The 19555-nt window shown below is 41.4% G+C and overlaps 1 protein-coding gene across 1 annotated transcript in view; it reads right to left on the bottom strand.

The window, feature by feature from the left end:
* Positions 1-1907: 1907 nt before the first annotated feature.
* adamtsl4 (ADAMTS-like 4) overlaps positions 1908-19555 on the bottom strand; it is a 38240-nt gene continuing 20592 nt past the window's right edge. The window contains exons 6-17 of the mRNA XM_067601393.1: positions 12783-12922; positions 12078-12282; positions 11316-11500; positions 9400-9565; positions 8578-8841; positions 8242-8371; positions 6957-7161; positions 5944-6117; positions 5655-5834; positions 5166-5345; positions 4735-4882; positions 1908-4641 (exon numbers count right to left, since the gene is read on the bottom strand). Of these exons, the coding sequence (XP_067457494.1) occupies positions 4511-4641; positions 4735-4882; positions 5166-5345; positions 5655-5834; positions 5944-6117; positions 6957-7161; positions 8242-8371; positions 8578-8841; positions 9400-9565; positions 11316-11500; positions 12078-12282; positions 12783-12922 (2108 nt within the window). The 3' untranslated portion in view covers positions 1908-4510. The remainder of the gene's footprint in view (positions 4642-4734; positions 4883-5165; positions 5346-5654; positions 5835-5943; positions 6118-6956; positions 7162-8241; positions 8372-8577; positions 8842-9399; positions 9566-11315; positions 11501-12077; positions 12283-12782; positions 12923-19555) is intronic.

Raw genomic sequence — 19555 nt, forward strand, 5'->3', positions numbered from 1 at the left:
AAATTTGTTCGCCGTGCTCGCGAAGAAAAAAAACACAAATAATGTCTCCCACTCACTCTCTCACCTTTACACTTAAACTCAGTGTATATTACAACATTTATACCCACATTATGTTTTTTCAGAAGTAAAAAAAAAATAAACATCATGCCAAATTGACGGTTTGCGGGGGAAACTTTTTAGACGTTGCCTAGGCGGCACCATGCGCGGAGCCGCCTATTGTTCTAGCCGCGAGCCCTGGCCTTGGTGCTGAAACGATGCTTCTTGACGTGAAGCCGAAGCGCGCGGCCGATGACGCGCACGCAGTCACGACTACTACAGCTGTTCACGCCCGGGCCCGAAATTCACGCTCACACACCCACATAGAGTAAAATGTGTGACAGGGAAAAGGAGACATAGCTCGGGGTTGGAGTTGGCCTACTTTACTTTACAGCGTGCACTTTGGAAAACCGGTTGAAATTGATCTAATAATAATTCACTGAGATGTGTAAAGGAAAGAAATGGCAGCATCAACGTTATTCCACACAAAAAACTAAGTGCCAGATCATAATCTCTCTTGTCTTTGAGGAGTGGGTGCGTGTCGAGATTCTTGGAAGCAGAGAGCATTGAGTGAAAAGAGAGAGTCAGAGGGTTCATGGTAATTTACTCCAAAAGGTCACCATCTGCCTGCCTTGCCTCGTGCCCTCTGTGAGAGCAGCTTCACCCGCCACATTCATCCAACATATATAGGCTACACCCCACCCATACAGCACACACAGCACACATGCACACTTGCATGTTTATCACCGTCCTATGGGGGCTTCTTACAAACCCAATGCACCGGCAGGAGAGGCACGCAACGGCCGCACGCAGCGCCCCGAGGATGTGAACGGTGCGCAGGCAACGGGCGGGAGGGCAGCACGCCACCGGAGCTGTTAAGCCTCCCTGCACGATGGAGAATAAACGGTTACAATGCACGCGAAGTGCAAGAACAAGGATGCTGAGGAGGGAAAAACCTTTAACTCTGTGTTATACAGCTTTTTTTGTAAGCGAAGCAAAAGCTGATAAGTTGAGGCTTTCTTAAAGGAGGGGTGAACTAGAAAAAGAAACAGCAAACAAGTCAAATGTTATGAAAAAGTAATACCTTGGCAAACAAGTGCAGCATCCTTGTAATTTCCTAGAAACGCCTTGTTCTCTGTCATTTCCTGGGAATTTGTGGGGTTTACTTTCCAGTTTCCAGTTTATAGGCTGATTCCCATTTGGGGGGAACCTCAGTATTGCACCAACATCCAACCACAGCACTTTTGCAACTGCCCTTTTTAAACTTTCAGTGTTTTCTTCCCAGCTTTCACTTTAACTGTTGGCCTTCTACTCAGAAATACTTCCAGCCTCTCCTACATCTACACCTCAGGCGCTAAGACATATATGACCTCTCTGAAATTGGCAGAAATTTATTTTTTCTTATCATGCACCGTAGGCTCAGAATAATCTGCATGATAAACTTCATTTGGAAACACTGTCTTTGGATCTCAGAACCACAGACCACATCAAAACAATGAAGCACTTTATTTCATGTGGTGCTTGAAGTAAATGTTGTCAAACGACTGTGATCTGACTGATTTTATGGTGATGTTATGGTCAGTTCTCTCATGTAAAAGACAGTGTATCTCAAGAGACTTCCTGGTAAAATATTTGGATGACCAAGTCAAGCTTGTACAACAAAGCTTACTACTCAATGTTCTGACAAAAACAAGAACATTTTTTTTATTAGACAAGCAAGCAAACAACTAATCCCAATGCAGACATTTACCATGTAGGTGACTCATTTCAGAGGCCTTGTCATGTATGTCTGAGACTCAATGGCGCCATCATTTGGAGGAAATGTCCATGACACCCTTATTCACTGGACAAAATCAAATATGACACACCACTTAATTCATCTGTTGTTTCAGTTTTATTTAAAATGAAGCATTGAGATTGTAATTTTTCCACACTGTTTTTTTTTGTTTGTTTTGTTTTTGCGTAATAAAAAAAAACTCCATATATCAGTGATAACAATCTCATAAACTCTGGTGGTAACAAAGGAAATTTGCTACAGCTTAACACAAAAATAAATTACATGTTCTTTAGATAATAGATAAATTACTATCCTTTTTTATTTTTTTTTTAATATAAAATGTAATTTTTTACTACAAGGGATTAAAGACAAGGATGACACATTCAAAGCCATGATCACAAAACACACAACACATGCACGCACGCACACAAACACACACACAAAATGACAAACATTGAAAATTCAAGAGTACATTAAAATCACTGATTTTCTTGTCGAAATGCAAATTACAATAGTTATATGACAGTTAGATGTGAATAAATGCAGTCTACAACAACACTTCTGATAACTCAACTCTACTCAGTTATAAAACATAAGCGCCGACTATGTTCAAAAGAAATTATAGACATTAAAACATATCTGACAAATATACAGACTCCTCACCTTTGAGTGGGCAGGGTGTGTGTGTGAGTTTGTGGTGGGAGGTGTGGGAGACAGCAAAGTAAAAACAGTCAATATACGAGAAAAAAAGAGGAAAAAGAGAGAGCACTTACACACATATACAGAGGTTATCACGTCAATATGCAAAATATTTACTTTCAGGTCAAAGTAGAATGTATTTGATCCATATCATAATCAATTTTGAAAGAAAGCAGCTTTCTCAGCCTCCATCTGAGATTATAGTAAAGTAGGTGCTAATGGATGCAGACTGACTTAACATAAACTGAGCAGTTTGTTCCGTCAGCTTCACTTATTGTGGCTTCATCTATTCTCACAGGACAGATTAATTAATCTCCTCCCAGGCCAGCGAAAAGGGAAGCAAACACAGGAGATTCTGAGAAGAGTTGAGGAAATGGGGAGCGCACAACTGTTATGGTGTCATTATCACCGAGATGGAAAATCAGGTCAGTCAGGAGTGAATCACTTTACATATATTCAAACTTGTGCGTCATTTAGTTGATGATTAAAATCGATATTCTGTTCTTATTGTTAAAAAATCCAACAAAAGACGAAAACCAATAACGAATCGATACTAACAAATATTGTCTGTGTAGCCAAAGGCTGATATAGCTTATTCCTCTGTGCCATAGAGCTCCATTATCTGTGTTATGTGACATGTTTCTTCATTACAATGAACACGGACACTGTGGTTTATTTTGAGTCAATCTCACATACAGTACACTGTAACTGCTACTGTAAATACTCCCTAACAATTGCACTATTTACTCACGTTATAGTAACATTTGCCAAAAACTGCAGACATTTTTAAGCTTTTTTCAAAAATAAAATGATACATTTGCAGCTCAATTCTCAAGATTTACATCTTCAATAGGAATCAGTGTGTTTGAAGCTGAGAAAGACAGACAAATGCATTGTTGGTTTTGTCTGTTCATGTGACTTGGTGACAATAAGTTTATAACAGCACCAGTTTTATCCTTGAACTTCACTTGGTAAATTAAAATCATGTCTGTTATGTCTCATGTCTTAAAGTGAGCAGCAGTGTCAGTTTTCACACCTTAGCTGCAGATTTTAACACAACTCCCACAGTTGTCTTCAGTCTAACTGACACGAATACGTTGAGGGACTGAACAGAGTCGGTGCCGCCTGTTTAACATCCCGCATCTAATATCCTTGTAGTTTGGGAAGAATCTCACCTCTGTCGTCCCGCTCAGATATATTTGGTCACTTACTGCCACCCCTTTGGTTTATCTGTTCAAATACTGAGCTGAACAATAAGAGGACACTTGAGGAAATATTTTTGGCAAACATAAAAGACAGACAATATGTAAATGAAATCCTTCTAGCTTAGTTGGGGGTAGCCACTGTAGCACAGTGGGGGACATCTGCAGTGTACAGAAACACAGTAGATCTATTCCAGTAGATCTTTAGCACACATAGTACTACACAGTTTATCTGGCACGCATGGTAATTACTTATTCAGCACATTTCTTTTTATAATTAGTGGTACAGTATGCATGTCTGACTATGTCTGTTGTAAGATCCTGCAGATTAGGAGGGATCTTTAAAAAAAACAACTAGTTGTGCTGTTGAAACACAGCTGTTTCCAAAGTGAGCACCTTCCGTTACAATCACTCAGCCATAGAAATGGGCCTCCAAGAGTGGAAATCACAGCAAATGTATCACTCAGCCCTGTGTGACACATTATGAACCTGTTAAAGCTAACGCAGGAAGTAAACAGAAGCAAGCTCAGTGGAATATGTGGTTCTAAGACGCAATATAAAATGTAACTGTATACAGAGAACTGGAAAAAAAGAACCAACCGTCTGATTTCACAGTGTTTTGACCTGAAGAATCAGGAGAAAATAGCTAAATGTTTTGTGAACAACATGCCATCACAGGTGTTAACGTCTACTCTGGGTTGTCCATTTCTACAGACTTGTCATTTCAGGGGGGTGATCAGCCCCTTTGACCTAATCCTTGACGTCTTGCACACTTGGGCTGTCTATGATTGGCCGGTCAATGCCTCTTGGTGCGCTGGGCACTCTGGGTACATGAGGCACAGCAGGCGGTCTTATAGTAGGAGTAGACGCACAGCCTGGCCTGCACCACCATCACGCAGTTATGCCGTCTGTCCCGGCAGTTTTCATCTATGATTAGAGAGGACGAGAGAGAGGTTGGTGGAGAACAAGACAGTGATTGAAAATACACACAAATAAATCACATTGAACACACACACCAACCTGAGACTTGTGGACTGCAGGGTATTGTGTTGCAGATCTGTTCCTGTTCAGGTTTGGTATCAAAATCACATTCGTGGTTGTGCTTTTTGTCTGATGTTAGACACCGTACCTCCCTCATCTGTAGGCCTTTTCCACAAGAACGTGAGCACTGAGAACAAAAGCAGAGACATAGTGTAAATAATATGGTTATACATTAAATATTATTTAATATGGCATGAGAAATACACAATACGCTGAGTTGTTCAAGCTAATTTTGTTTGTTCTGTCTTGTCCATTTTCTGCTTTTTTTTAATTATGCTTTTACAGATACAAGCTTCATGAATACCACTCAGAAAGCCTATCACTGATCTGCCGCTACTCAGGAACAGATATAAGGCTGATTTGTATATATTTGAAAGTCCTTAAGCCCTTCCGTTTCCCTCGTCTCTCACCGCGCTCCACTCCGTTGTGAACCACTGTGGCTGACATTCTCCCATCTCACACTCTTGGACCGCAGCGGGCTTGTCCAGATGAGAACACTCGCTGGCTGGTACGACAGTAAAATCATTCCCCATCTTCTGGACACAAATGATGTCTCGTCGCTGAGTTCCATTCCCACACGGGACATTGCACTGCAAACAACAAGGAGTCAGTCATATGCATCAGAATTACCATTACTTGACAGTGTAATAGGAGCTGCCGATATAAGCTGTCAGTCAATTTATCAGTATATGCAAATGAATAGCAAAAATAAATATAAACCAATATAGTTACTGGATTCTTTAAGCTGTTAAATATCAATATTGGTATCAGCTGATATAATTCAAAGCTGCCTCTGTCAAAAAATGGCCATATACAATACTTCAAAACTAATTTTCTGTCATTCTTCTCTTTAGTTCATTCATTCCTCCTCTCAGCCTTCTTCATTCCCTCCTTCTTACCTGTGTCCAGGGGCTGCCGTACCACATGGTTGTTGGCACACAGGGACCCCCGTTGCAGGCCTTCATCTCTGCCGGTTTATCCCCAACACAGTCCCCTCCTCCTCCGCCCTCTCTGACGCCTCCTCGGGTCAGACACACCACCTCCCTCCTCTGCACCCCGGGGCCACACTGCGCCGAACACTGAGGGACAGATGCAAAGTGGAAGAGCATGTTGAGGATTACTGTGAAGTGCATATTTGTTCCTTTTTGCATCTGTGTGTGTATGTGTGTGTGTGTGTGTGCTACTCACAGTGTTGGACCAGTCAGTGAAGTACCAGTTAGTAACACAGGGCCCCATGTTGCACTCCTCACTTCCCTGCGGGCGAGACCTGGAGTTGCACTCTTTGTCGTTCACCACGCTGCCTTGATCGCTGACGCAACGCACACTCCTTGTCCTCCTTCCTACTCCGCAGTCCACTGAGCACTGTGACAGAGAGAGAGAGAGACAGGAAAGAGGAAAAACAAGAGAAGAAATAGATGACAGAAAGGACATCATATAAAAGATCCACAGAAAGTAACATTCCCACCTTCACCAAAATAATTAGCCAATTAAACTAACTAGTGGACAAAAAAAGTTGCCGGTTGATCATCAATCAATTAATCACTTTATTTGTGTGGAAATGGTTATTCATGTGCAGCAGTAAACCAGAAACGCAAGGTAAACATTCAGCACAAAAATGGCACATGATGTACAAACAAATATAAATGGGTAAAAACAGAGTACACAAATAAGGTAAATTATAAAACTATAAACAGCTGTTTGTTAGTTTTAAAAATTCACAGAATTGTTTGCTTTTTCTATGATTGACATCTATTATAATTTTTGCAGCTTATCCAAAATGTGTGACTGATTAAATGAAAAAAAAACTTTATACATTAACCATGATTAAAAATGATTATTTGTTGCCAACAAACACTGTGTCTGCAGCGGTCTTGAAAGTACTGAAATAGTTTTATGCTGACATAATTAAAGCATTTTAAAATTTACGATGTAGACATAGTGCCATAGTTTTCCCTTTTTAAGAGTTTTTATTCAAAGTAACAAGCCAAAATTAAAATGAACTCCATGCACACAAGCATGCATGCTTATTTTAACCCCACCCTCATTCTCTCTCTGTGTCTGTGTTATGTTTGCAGATGCTGAGATACACTGCTTGGTCTCTCGTTTCCATGTATACACACACACACAAACAAACACACACACACACACACACACACACACACACAAGCAGATGCGGTCACATACTGGTGTTGTTGACTTACCGTGCTCCAGTCGGAGCTGACCTCCCAGTGGGAGCAGAGGCGGAGCTGGCATGCCTGTGTGGACTCTGGCGGATCGAGGTTGGCACAGCGCTGAGGGTGGACCATGGTGGAGCGGTTCCCAAAGCTCTGCCTGCACTGGAGCTGCCTCTGCTGCACCCCAGCCCCGCAGGACACACTGCACTCTGACCAAGCACTGGCCTCCCAGCTAACGGACAGAGAGTGGACGGAAAATCACACATAAGTCACATGGCTCTACTATCTACATAACATCTAACATTTTAGCATTCACAGGTGTTCAAGTATGTCTATGCAAAGAAATTACTGCACTCATTTATGTTGTGATGCTTATAATGCATGGCAACTGTGTGTCCTCTTTAGTTGTATGAAAGAGGGAACAAAATCCACAGTCCTCGCTTTGTGTAAGTTTAGCTGATGCTAGAGTAATATGAGACTTCAGCAGTATGAATTACACAAATCAAGTGGGTTTCGAAATTACGAAATTCCCTCTTTGTGTCTCTGGACTGTGTTTACTTGCTGAGCCACAGGGGAGGCACAGTAACAAAAAGACTAACTTTTGTACACAACAGACTGTAACTTTGGAAGTTACCTTCTTGATTTGACAATCTGCGACTAAGCCTCATTTTAGCTTTGGTTAAGCTTAAGAATGCATTTTTGAAGGTGGAAATGTTTGCACAGAATGAGATTCCTATCTCTTACATTGGAATCAGAGCCAGTATGGACAGGAGGTGCAATAACAATGACCAAAATATGTTTCAGTGTACATATGGGCATTTGAGGATTGTTTCAGAGAGGATTTGAGAGAATTCAAAAAATGTGAACCTATCCTTTAAGGACTATTTTGGTGTTTTGGGATATTTCAGCCCGCTCACATACAAATGACAAATGTCAGCATCAGCTGTTATCCAAATGTTGCTTTGGTTTTTAAGATTTTTGTACTCATATTTTTGGTATCTTTCTACTGGCCACTGGTTTCATAATATGGTGTGACATTCAATTAGCAGTCTTTTCAGCATCAGTCTCAGCTTTAACATAGCATAAACTAAAGCGAATCTAAACAAGTTGGCTGCAATTCGTATATTATTCATTCTTTTTACATGAGAAAAACTGTTTTTTGTGCGGTGAGATATCAGCAAAAATCATAATTTGGGGAAAATTCAATTCTTCCCCTAAAAATTAAATTCAGTTCCAACAAATCTAGAATTAAAAATAGAAAAATGTGTCTATTTAGGGTATATTTCTTCAAGGTAGCTATCTATATTCTCACAATGGTGGGCAGGGGTGTGTGTTACAAGGTTCCTCCTCAGGAACAGGTTTGGCTGCAGAGTCACACTTCCTCGCTGGGACTTCATCATCCGTGTGGCGGTCAATACAAAGAATCACTCGATACTGAGAACCTACAGAGAGAGAAAGAGAGATGGACAGATGTATAGATTGAGAAAGACATCATTTCCATGTTCTTGTACTTGCACCCTGCAACCAGAGGAGGGAGACATCACATCATCCAAAAAAATACATATGTTAGTAACAAGATTTGTGTCTAGAACTATTTAATTTAAAATGAGGCATTTATGAAGGTGTACAAGGCTTACTGGAGATTTACCTTTGCCACAGGTAGCAGTACACTCTGTGAGTCCGCCTCTCCTCCACACAAATGGTGGCTGAGTGTCCAGTGGCAGGTCAGTGCGAGGGGGGATCCGAGCATTCCTATTGGGCGCTGAGCCTCGTGGACGTGACCTCTCAGGTGTCCAACGGTCGGAGGAGGGGGGAGAAAACACAGAGGAGGAGGAGGAGGAAGAGGGAAAAGAGGGGACTGAAACAGGGGGAGGAGCAGGAGGAAGGTCTTCCACGGACACAGTGAGAGGACCTGTGGGAGAAGAACAAACAGAGGGACACAAAGAGAAATGAGACAGAACAGGAAAGGTACAGGAGAGAGGCGAAGATTGGGAAACAGATAAGAGGTGGACGATAAAATAGCGATAAAGGGTGAGGAAACAAGGAAAAACACAAATGATGAAGTATTGAGAATAGGAGGAAGGTAGTGAGTCAGAGGCTAATGATGTCATGATGAGGTCAGGGTCCCATGACAACGAACATGTGGACCAGATACCCTCCCATGTAGGTCATACACAAACACACACAAACACTTAAAACAATTCCTCCCACTTGGCCCATAACCACACCCTTCAGATCCATAAACACGTCAATCATTCTCCAAGGACATGGGCTACGGTAGGGTTGTCTGAGTAATTTGGAAAGAATGAATCTCGAGATTTAAGGTTCAAGACTGCCACTGAAAAGATTCAAGTATGTGCTGTGTATGACTTATGCTTCCTGCTACTGTATGGAGCATGCAGAAAACACAGCTGTCAAATATTCGAAACAGAAGAGGGAAAATCAGAAGGCCGAGGTGCGTCGGACTCACTGCGAAGGGGTGCCCTGCCTGCCTCTCGCTCCCTCTGCCTCTCTCTGGGTGCCTCTCTGGGTGTCTCCCTGTCTCTCTCTGACAGCCTCTCCCTCTCTCCCTCCTTCTTCTCCACAGGGATGTAAAACTCATAGTCGATGCCTGGGTTCTGCTGGTGGAAAATGATCTGCGGAGCAAAACAGGGTGAGAAAACAGTAAGTACTGGAGATGAAGTCAGTGACAGGACAACACAAAACATTAAAGCTGCTCTAATAAATATTTTTTATTTTAACAATGGAACAAATTACTCTTTGTAATGTGCAAGGGGACGCTTGTACTGTAGTGAAAATCCAACAGAGAATTATCACCCGACTCTGAAGTTTTCCTCAACTCTTTTCAACATTTTTAAGCTTGTTGTTTTGGTTTTTACGGCCCACAACTTTACTGTTTTGGTCCACTCTCACTGCTCTGATCAATGTTACCCAACACAAAGCAGCAGACAGCAGTTGTTTTAGGTGACCAAATATCTCTGTCTGGAGATGGAGGACACCAAAACAGAGCTAAAAAAAAAGGATATTTGTCTCATATTCGAACCCAAATGAATACAAATGTTGTTTAGTGTCTGTTGGATATGTAAACCAGCAACTACTAACTAATCTGCTCACCATAACAACTTTATAACATGAAAATATGTCAACGTTGTGTTTAAAGCTTTTTGCGCTGCTGCAAGTTACCAATAAATTGATTAATGCAGCTAAAATGTAAGGTGATAGTTCATTGATACCCACAGAAAGATTTACTTTTTCTGTCTTCACAGGAAGGTCAGAGGTCAGGGTGACCTACAGCACAGCTACCATGGATCTTCAGCAGATTGTGTGTACATGGCAGTATGTTTCCACTGCCTCATACTATCTATCTCACAAGACTTAATACAGTCAATCATCTAAACATAATTTGATCTGGTATTTTTGCCAGAGGTGACAAAGTTTTTCGGTCAGTCACTCAGTCTGTCTGTGCAAGACTTGGCTCCAAAGAGAAATCTCAATCACAATTGAATGGATTGACATGAAATTGACTAGAGGCATTCATGGTCCCCACAGGATAAACCCTAATAACTTTGGTGATCCCCACTTTACAACCTTAATCCATGGCAATGACAATGTAGGAATTAAAAGCCCTCATCAGTTTTCACTACCTCACAATGACTGTTTGTCTTTGCCTGCCATCTTTCCTCTGCACTGACCTGATTTGATGAGAAGATAAAGTAATTGAATGCTGGTCACAAGCTGAGCCTGACAAGCAGAGTCTGAGATGTCCTACGGTCAATGTACGGTCAATTAACGCTTCTGATTTCAGGAGCGACATGTCTTTTCTTGTTGCACCGCCCACAGACCAAACTTGGCAAGGATCTATGGATAGCAGCGCTTTCATTCATGCATTTTTCACCCATACAGCAATTTTGTTTTCAGTGTGTAATGAGCGTTACAGCCTCACAGTGCCACTGGCATGGTTATAGATTTTTTATGTCTTACATCAAAATCCCTTTAAGCCTTAAAAATGCAGGTGATTCCAGCAGAGATCAAACTCTTCTGGCTTTTGTGGGTGCTTGCTATTTCTACCCCCTCCTGCCCTGAAGTTAGTGGATGAGAAGCTGCAGATGACTCCTGTTCTTTAATAAGATCTTAGTCTGAGGTTAGAGTTGTTATTATTTAGCCCTTGATACTCTGATGTGGTTCAGGCTAAGCTTAAGTATATCTGTCTTTCTCCCACCATAAATGCTGCCTATCTGGAAGATCTTGACACAGAGCAGGGGAGCATAGCTTCGGGCTTACGACAATGTTATGTATGATTCTTATCATTAACTTAATTTTGTCATGCCCGGGTTCATGTTTGCTTACAGGGTTAAAATAAATGCTTTCCTGTGTTCCACTACTTACATATAGCTGTAGCTGTGTGGTGGTGGGTCCAGGGGCCCTGAGGGACTCTCCTCTGTCTTCCTCTCCCTCTGCCTGTGCTCTAGGTCGGGTGTAGGTGAAGGTAGTCCCCCCTGCCTGGTACTCCCCTGGAGGGTCCACAGCCCAACGCCCGTTCACCACAGAAGCCCCTGTGCCACTTCTCATGGCTGGAGAAAAAGGGAGGGAGTGGAGTGTCAGAAGGACGGACAAGAGGAATGGAGCAAGATTTGAGTTTCCTTTTCTTATTTTGACCTTGTTTAGTCTACAAAGTGGTGAATTCTAAGGAAACACCCATAAGCTCAAATACACACTCAGACAGACAAACACAAACTTTGGAGCGCAGCCTCCTTACCAAATAGAAGCCTGGCGAGGCAAACACACACACACACACATACATGCACACACACACACACACACATGCACCCAGTACCAGTAAAAAGTTTGGACACATTTTCTCATTCTGGGAAAGTGTGTCCAAACTTTTGACTGGTATTGTACATGTACACACTTCACTGGTTCTCTATTGGCTCTAACAATACACGCTTTATCTGCTCTGACTCCGAAAATTTACAGTCTTAGTGCAAGCCAACACACACACACGTTCATGGGCCAAATCTCATTTCCAAATTTGCAATTCCCTTGCCAGCGTCTCACTTTTACTGGAGCTGCAGCAAGTATTATTCAAGAATTAATACACTGCGTGTGTGTGTGTGTGTGTGTGTGTGCATGTTTAATACATCTTACCCAGGTAGTTTGGGCTGGCTCGTCTCTCTGTGATGTTAATGAATGTTGCTCCGGGTGGGATGTCCAGGATCTTGTGGTAACCAAGGGGAACCGTGACATTTTGGAAGCTTCCTGCCACCTTTCGACAGGAAGTGTCCCTCCCGCCACACACTCCACACTTGTCAATCACAGAGCCAGAGCCCAGAACCCCATCACAACCCTCCGTCTGGCAGGAGAAGAAGGCGAAAAGAAAGATGTGAGTGATGGGTCAGATGGAAACTAAAGGGGGGGTAGTGAAACAAGGGAGATGTGGGAGGAGGGGAAGGGGCAAAGTGGAGAATATTTCAATCCTCTTGACATTTTCACTTTCACTTTCTTGACACATCCATTGCCAGCGTTTATTTCACCGTTGTTTGTGTAAATTGATAATTGTTACTGGTCAGATTCCTGCCAGAAACAGAAGAGTGGAATGAGGGTGAAGCAGAGTGCAAATGAGGAAAAAAAGGAAAGATACAGAGAAAAGAGGCCCAGACTAGGGTCATAAAAGAGATTGGAGACACTCTGAATCTGAATGCCAGGCTTAAATGAGCTTCCAGACGTGAGACTGAGAGAGCCAGGTCCTGGACTTTGTCAACCCCTGCTAGATGAGAGGAACTTGGGCTCAGAAACCTGAAGGGGAAATCTCACACATGTACACAGGAATGCATTTACAGTAAATCCGCTCACCAGACATTGCCCTTCTACACACACGTCGTTGGAGCTGACGTTGAAGCAGGGGGTCCCATCTCTTACACGCTCGGCCTGACGAACATAGAAGCGATAGCCGGCTGGCCTGCAGGTCAGCTCGCACTGCTTATCCGCACCAACTGCAACACAGATGAACAGGGTAAGTGGATTTTTGCAATTTTTATATGTCTTATGCGTGTGTGACTGTGACATCTCTTTCTGCATCTGCCTGGCGTTGAGAAGATACAGCTGCGGCGATGAACGTCTTTCCATGTGGTCAGGAAACCGAAGCCAAACCATCTAACCCCTGACTGTCAGACAGCATTAGCTATTTCCCCTGCTGTGCGCTTGTACGACTGCACACATGCCCAGGAGAGAGGTGTAAACATAAGCTAGGGGGAAGGTTAGATTTATGAGAGGAACCCAATAGTGAACACATAGTGCATGCAGATATGAAAGGTGAATGAGAGAGCAGAAGGGAAGTACCATTAAAAGAGAAGGCTGCTTCAAGGTAAAAGAGGAAATGAAGGTCCCTCAGTGCTCGGAGGATAGGCAGATGAATAGATGAGTGGAGAATACAGAGGATCTCACAGGGGAGTGATAGTGGGATACAAGCAAGAACAAGAAAAAGTGGAAAACATAAAGAGAGTGTGTCCACAAGAAATACAATAAGCAGGTTTAAAGCAGAATATAATACAGCTTTATCATCCAAAGCTTTAAAATTGTCTTTGCTCAATAAACAAAACGTACAAACACACCACATCACAACAACACTGGCACAATGAATACTATAAGTACAATACACAATAATACAAAAGTACAATACACAATAATACATAAGTACAATACACAAAAGACATTTTCAACCTAAATATGCTTGTTGTATGTGAAGATCTGTATCAATCTCTCGTACAACATGTAAAGCCCTCTAAAGCCACAAATTGTTGTTTTCTGTTTATTTACAAATGAAAGGGGACGTATCATGCACATTTCCAGGTCTGTATTTTTTTCTGGGCCTCTACTTGCATATCTTTGCATGTTTATTTATTTAACTTTAACTCCGTACACAAACAGTAGAAGAGGGATTTTACTTCTTTTTCTCATTTTTTTTACTCAAAATGTGAACTTCTCAAATACATCTGAACCTAACTGATCTGAAATATGCGAGTAGACAATGCAAATAACCCGTGGAACAACCTTAGTAACAACTAGCAACAAAGACTACGGAAGTAACAGCCCATTGAGGGCATACGTGAACAATCTGATGTCAGTTCGATGGGGAAGTAGAGGTTAATTTGTAAACGGAGTGTTCAGAGCAGGCTGAAGTCTGGGCTTTTGACTTTTAGGGAACATTTTCACCTCATACTTTGGAACTTTGACCATGTTTAACATAGACATCCAACATCATAACAATATATAAATGACCACATGTATGTTATGTCCCTTTAAACAAATGAAATATGAGTTAGTTAATGAGCTTTAGAGGTGTTGGTAAGTGTAATTTTGAACTTTGGACAGAGTCAGGTGGCTGTTTTCCTCTGCTTGCAGACTTTATGCTAAGCTGGGCTAACAATGTCACGACTCTTGCTCCCTACTTAACACACAAACATGAGATGGATATTTGATCTTCTTATCTTCATTGTTGGAAAGAAAGTGACTTAGTGTATTTCCCAAAATACTAAACTACTCCTTTAAAGAAGAAAGAAAGAGATAAAAGAATAAGTGATAAAGGCAGGAAGGAGGCACTGAGTGGCTCGACTGTTCTTCTCTTTGAAGTAAGATTGGGGATGTTACAGAGGTTAAAGTCCTCAGGCAGAGAGGGCTTGTATGTGTGTGTCTGTATGCAACAGCGCTATAGACATGAGCTCATAGTATGAATAAGGGATCATAGCGTTAGAATGCAGATGGGAGAGAGGAGTTTCTGTTACTGGGAGTTAAGGGGTTAAAAGGACAAATTCAGTGCTTCTGAAATTACGACTTCTCAGTGTGGTATAATGTTCCTCACCCAAATTACAACAGAGATGCACCCAGGATGGAATTCTATATAAATATGAACAGCGTGACACCTTGCCAAGAGTGGTCAAAAAGTATAGTCCAGCTATATTATTCTGGCCTTGAGGCAATTTGAAAAATAGGCATTTCTTTCCAGTTCTGTCTTATGTGAAACATTTCTGACATTTTAGAGTGATAAAAGTATGGCTCTAATATTACATGAATGCCACTTAATTTCCATATGATAACACTGCACATTGTTTCTTAATGGAAAGATTCCCCCTCTACCCCCGGCCCCATGGCTCAGTAGGCCATCAGCAGCAAGTAACCCAAAGCCCTACCACCTTCAAAGTTAAGATGTTCACAGGAGATAGCAGAGAACAAAGGCTAAAGGTCAAATACTTGTGTGTCCAAGAGAAAGTACAAACACCTGGCCAGGTATAATACATGTGGTCATTGCAAATTAAGAGAGCAAACCTCTAGACAGAAGAGAAGAATAAAAGGAAAACTGGACTTTTAAGATGCCATTTCATTGTTTTGTTGGTTTCCATTTCAGCAGGACAACGCCCAAACAGAAGGATAGGCTGCAAAAGAGGCTTGGAATATTTGAGTGGAAGTTTGGAATGAACCAAGTATCAACTTCCTGTAAAAAAAGGCCAGCTGTAGGCTTTCTTCAGCAGCTTAATAAAATACATCAGCATCAGGTTTTGAGGCATGAATCTCATCAAAAGATACCACCTACAGGTTTGTGCTTTTGCAAGTTAAACATCCTGATTCATGGCTGTTCGCCTCACCAAATACATTAAGCTCACTAAGGAGTGTATTTATCCCACTAAGTGGTGGGAAGTGGTAAGCAAGTCATACAAGTAAGGCAATTGACCTAGACTGGATGTTTATCTAAGCACAAGTTTGTAGGGAAGTGAAGGTAATGCATATATACATCAGTGTGCTCATAAAATTTCATAGTGGTGCTTCAGTACAGGTAAACATCCCCTCTGTGATTTTTAATTGTTTGGCAGGGGTCCAGGGATCAGTGACAGATTAAATGGCACAGTGGATTTACCAGAATTTATTTTATTGTTAAAAAAATTAACTGAAGTCTGTGTTTCTTAAATAAGATGAGAAAAAAGCTCATATGACAGATTAGATAAGTAACCACTCCATCAACATATAACAATCTGTCATCAGCATAAATGGACAATGTTTAGTGCCACTGAAAGCAATGGGAAGAGTAAAGGGCTGCTGTATTTCATTTTTGCATCAATTGGCACAAAGACAAAATGGATAAAAACAATGTCAAAGCAAAATTGCTTTGATTTAGCCCTCAGTTAGTATTTCAAAACCAAAAAAACTCAACATGCAAATCACATCACAGTTTTTGTAAAATTTTGAGATTAGTCTGAATTTCAGTAGCTACCTCTAAAATCTGCCTCTGCTCTGTTCTGTTCTTTTCATGTCCTTTTCGAGTCATATTTTGTTACTATGCATAGTTACTATTCTTGTTGATTTTACAAACTGATTTAATTAACTGAATTGATTTCGATTAACACATGAATGTCAGTCTTGTTAGTTATAGTGAATAATTACTATATCTTATTAGTTGGTCATCGGCAACTATTGTCATAATGAAATAATTGTTTTAGTTATTTTTGGAATGAAAATACCAAACATTTGCTGGTTCTGGGCCATCGAATGTGAGTATTAGATGCTTTTCATTGTTTGTACATGAGAATAAACAGAATATCTTCTAGTTCTGGACTGTTTTCTAACTATTTTATGACATTTTAAACGAATAATCAATGAATCTGGAAAATAATCTGCAGATTAATTGATAATGAAAATAATTGTTAGCTGGAGCTCTGGTTATATGTAAGAAAGCATGAGATACTGTCCATGACTATCATTCAAATGAGTCATCTGAGCATATTTTCCCCCTGTGCTATCTCCATGTGTTTGCTGCCAGTCTTTTGCCCCTGCCTGATAATTGCAGAGAGACAGATGTACAGTACATATTTAGAAAGACAGAGAAAGAAGGGGAGGCTATGTTCCCACTCTGTCTCTCTTTCTCTCCACCCTCTTTCTGTCTGTCATAGTTATCTTTGAGAGATTAGACTGGAGACAGTGACAAAAAAGAGAGGGGGAGCTAAAAGTGGGAGATGTGCCGTTCATATACTCACTCCCTCTCTCTCAATCTGTATTCTTCCTGCTCATCTCCCTAATTCTGCATCTCCTTTTCTTCATTTCCTGCCCTGAGGTCATGCTCAAGCATTCTCCAACTCCGAATCCTAATCACCTTCAACATGTCTCTCTCTTTTATTTTTTTTCCCTCTTTGACTCTATCTATGGCTTCTCTTCTACCGTCTCTCTCTCCCTCTCTCCCTCTCTGAGCTTAGTGTTCAGACAGTGGAATATATGTTGTCTAAATATACTTCCCCACTATCTCTCCATCTAAACAAACTCCAACAGAGAGAGAGAAAGAGAGAGGCAGTGTGACAGGAAGAGGGGAGGATGGGTGTGCAGAGAGGGGATAAGGCCTGAAAAAAAGGGAATATTCAAGTAAAACAACACCTGCACGTGCAGCGCTTACAAAACTACAGAGGTACTGATTTTCTGAGGTGGTGGGGGGCATTTCAGCTCACATAAATTACTTCTGTGGTTTATAACTGCAGCGGCAGCTTTACTGCTTGATCTTTCAGTTCCAAACCTTAGGCCAAAACACTTCACAGTACATACATAACAGGCCCGTCAACTTAGATGCAAAAAAATGGACACACTGCTAAGCAGCAAGAGCTGCCTGCACAGTTCAACAACATAAATACAAATGGGGAAATGTCTGCAGCACTGTACAAAGTCACAAACAGATGACTGCAGCTGGAGAGAAATGACTAATGCACCATTCAATGTTGAAACACACACTCCTCGCAGGCTGCAGTGTGTTGATGGGAAGCTAGATATGAAGGGTTGGGTTGTAGCCAATGGGACCGGACTGAAGTAAACAGTTCAATAAAGTTTACTTAGCAGAGTGGAGAAGGATCATCTCCAGCACAGATCGGGTATGTCTGACCCAGCTGGCGTGATCTGCGAATACTTTTGCCACTTACAGTATCGACCCCCCATCAGAGTATCGTTCTACAGTGACCAATACATGTGACGACTTTCATTTGGTGAGTTCTTTTAACCGAAAAACCTCACAGTAATATAACTGAGCTGTTTCTCGGTATGCGCGGTTTCGCCATGATTTACCCATGAAGCTCCCTATTAGGTTGTGTCTGTTTTTCTTCTCCTCCCCTCTCGCTGCCCAGGCCTCTCCTCCTCTCAGTGGACCTCAAGGACACAATGGTTTAAAATAATTGGTTCAGAGGGCAAGGACACACAGCAGATAAAGAAAATTTAAGACTTGCTTGATTCAGGATATATGTAGTAATGTCACTCTTTTCTTCACAACTGCACACAGGAGGAAAAAGGAAAGCCCCTTTGTGTTTATGCAGACTGACTCCAGCTGATACCCCGGCGATGACTCCTGGTACAGCATACATGATCTAGATCTGCCAACATTCCTGAAAACTGACCTTAGTCTGCTCTTAATGACAAGACCAAAGAACATCAAAACAGTCTGTAAGATATACTCCCTCAGTGTTGTGTAACCTTCTTGACTATGACCTCTAACACAAGTAATGGAAACAAGTTGTGTTATCCAGCCATTATCTATGAATGCTTTCCTTTGCAGGACTGTAGATGACAGACACAGTCTGGGGAAGGTTGGAATAGTTTTGGAGTATCACAGTGTAGCAGCATTGATGTCTCCACAGTGGTTTAAGGAGACAGTTTGCCTTTGATTATTAATAATAAGTGAACACTGTAACAGCTGAGAGGAGATAAAACTTCTTATTATTGTTATTATTAATAACAAGTGAACACAACACAACTGTGTTTCTGGCTGTAAGTGTGTGGAACTAGTTAAGCACTGCCACCGACGGAATAAAAATAATAAGAAAGAGAACAAAGAACACTGTCCAAAAGAAAGGGAATGGATTCCCCCCAAAAATCAAGGTACATTATTGCGTTGGAGGTAAAAATCTGTGGTAAATATTGACACATATTGACCACACAATGATCTTCCTCAGGGTCAAAAACATTCTGGGAAGACCAGGTTGATCTTGTTATCAATCATGTGCCCGTGATTATACAAAATACCTTGAGGGAAAACACAGGGGAAACATGCAAACTCCTCATAGAAAAGCTCTGGCCGGCCAGTGGAAAGTAGGACCCCTGCACCACTGTGCTGCACTAAATTATGTTATACCGTAAAACTGGAAACTGCAAATTGAAGCATGACAGACCGTAACAAGACTAAGAGTCCACAGCCACACTAGCGGCTCTGTGAGGCTGTACTTATGCACAGCAGTGCTTTCATCTAAATGCTAATATAAGCAGGCTAATGCTAACACGCAAGCATAATGTTTACCATATTAGTTTAGTGTGTTAGCATGCTAACATTTGCTAAATAGCAATAAACACAAAGCATAGCTGAAGCTGATGGAAATGTTAGCAGGTATCTGATCATAAACCTAAACCTTGGACAAATTAAAATTTTGACCTGATGGTTGCACAAGAGGTAAAGTCAGTGGACATCCAGAATCATTAGGATTCATCCTCTGGTAACCACGAATATCTGTGCAAAATTTCATGGCAATCCATTGAGTAGATGTTGAGATATGTAACAGGTTAAAATTTTGACCCACTAGTGGAAATAGAGGTAAAGTCAGTAGACATCCAAAATT

Source organism: Thunnus thynnus, chromosome 10 (assembly GCF_963924715.1).
Source record: "Thunnus thynnus chromosome 10, fThuThy2.1, whole genome shotgun sequence".
In the NCBI taxonomy this organism is placed as follows: domain Eukaryota; kingdom Metazoa; phylum Chordata; class Actinopteri; order Scombriformes; family Scombridae; genus Thunnus; species Thunnus thynnus.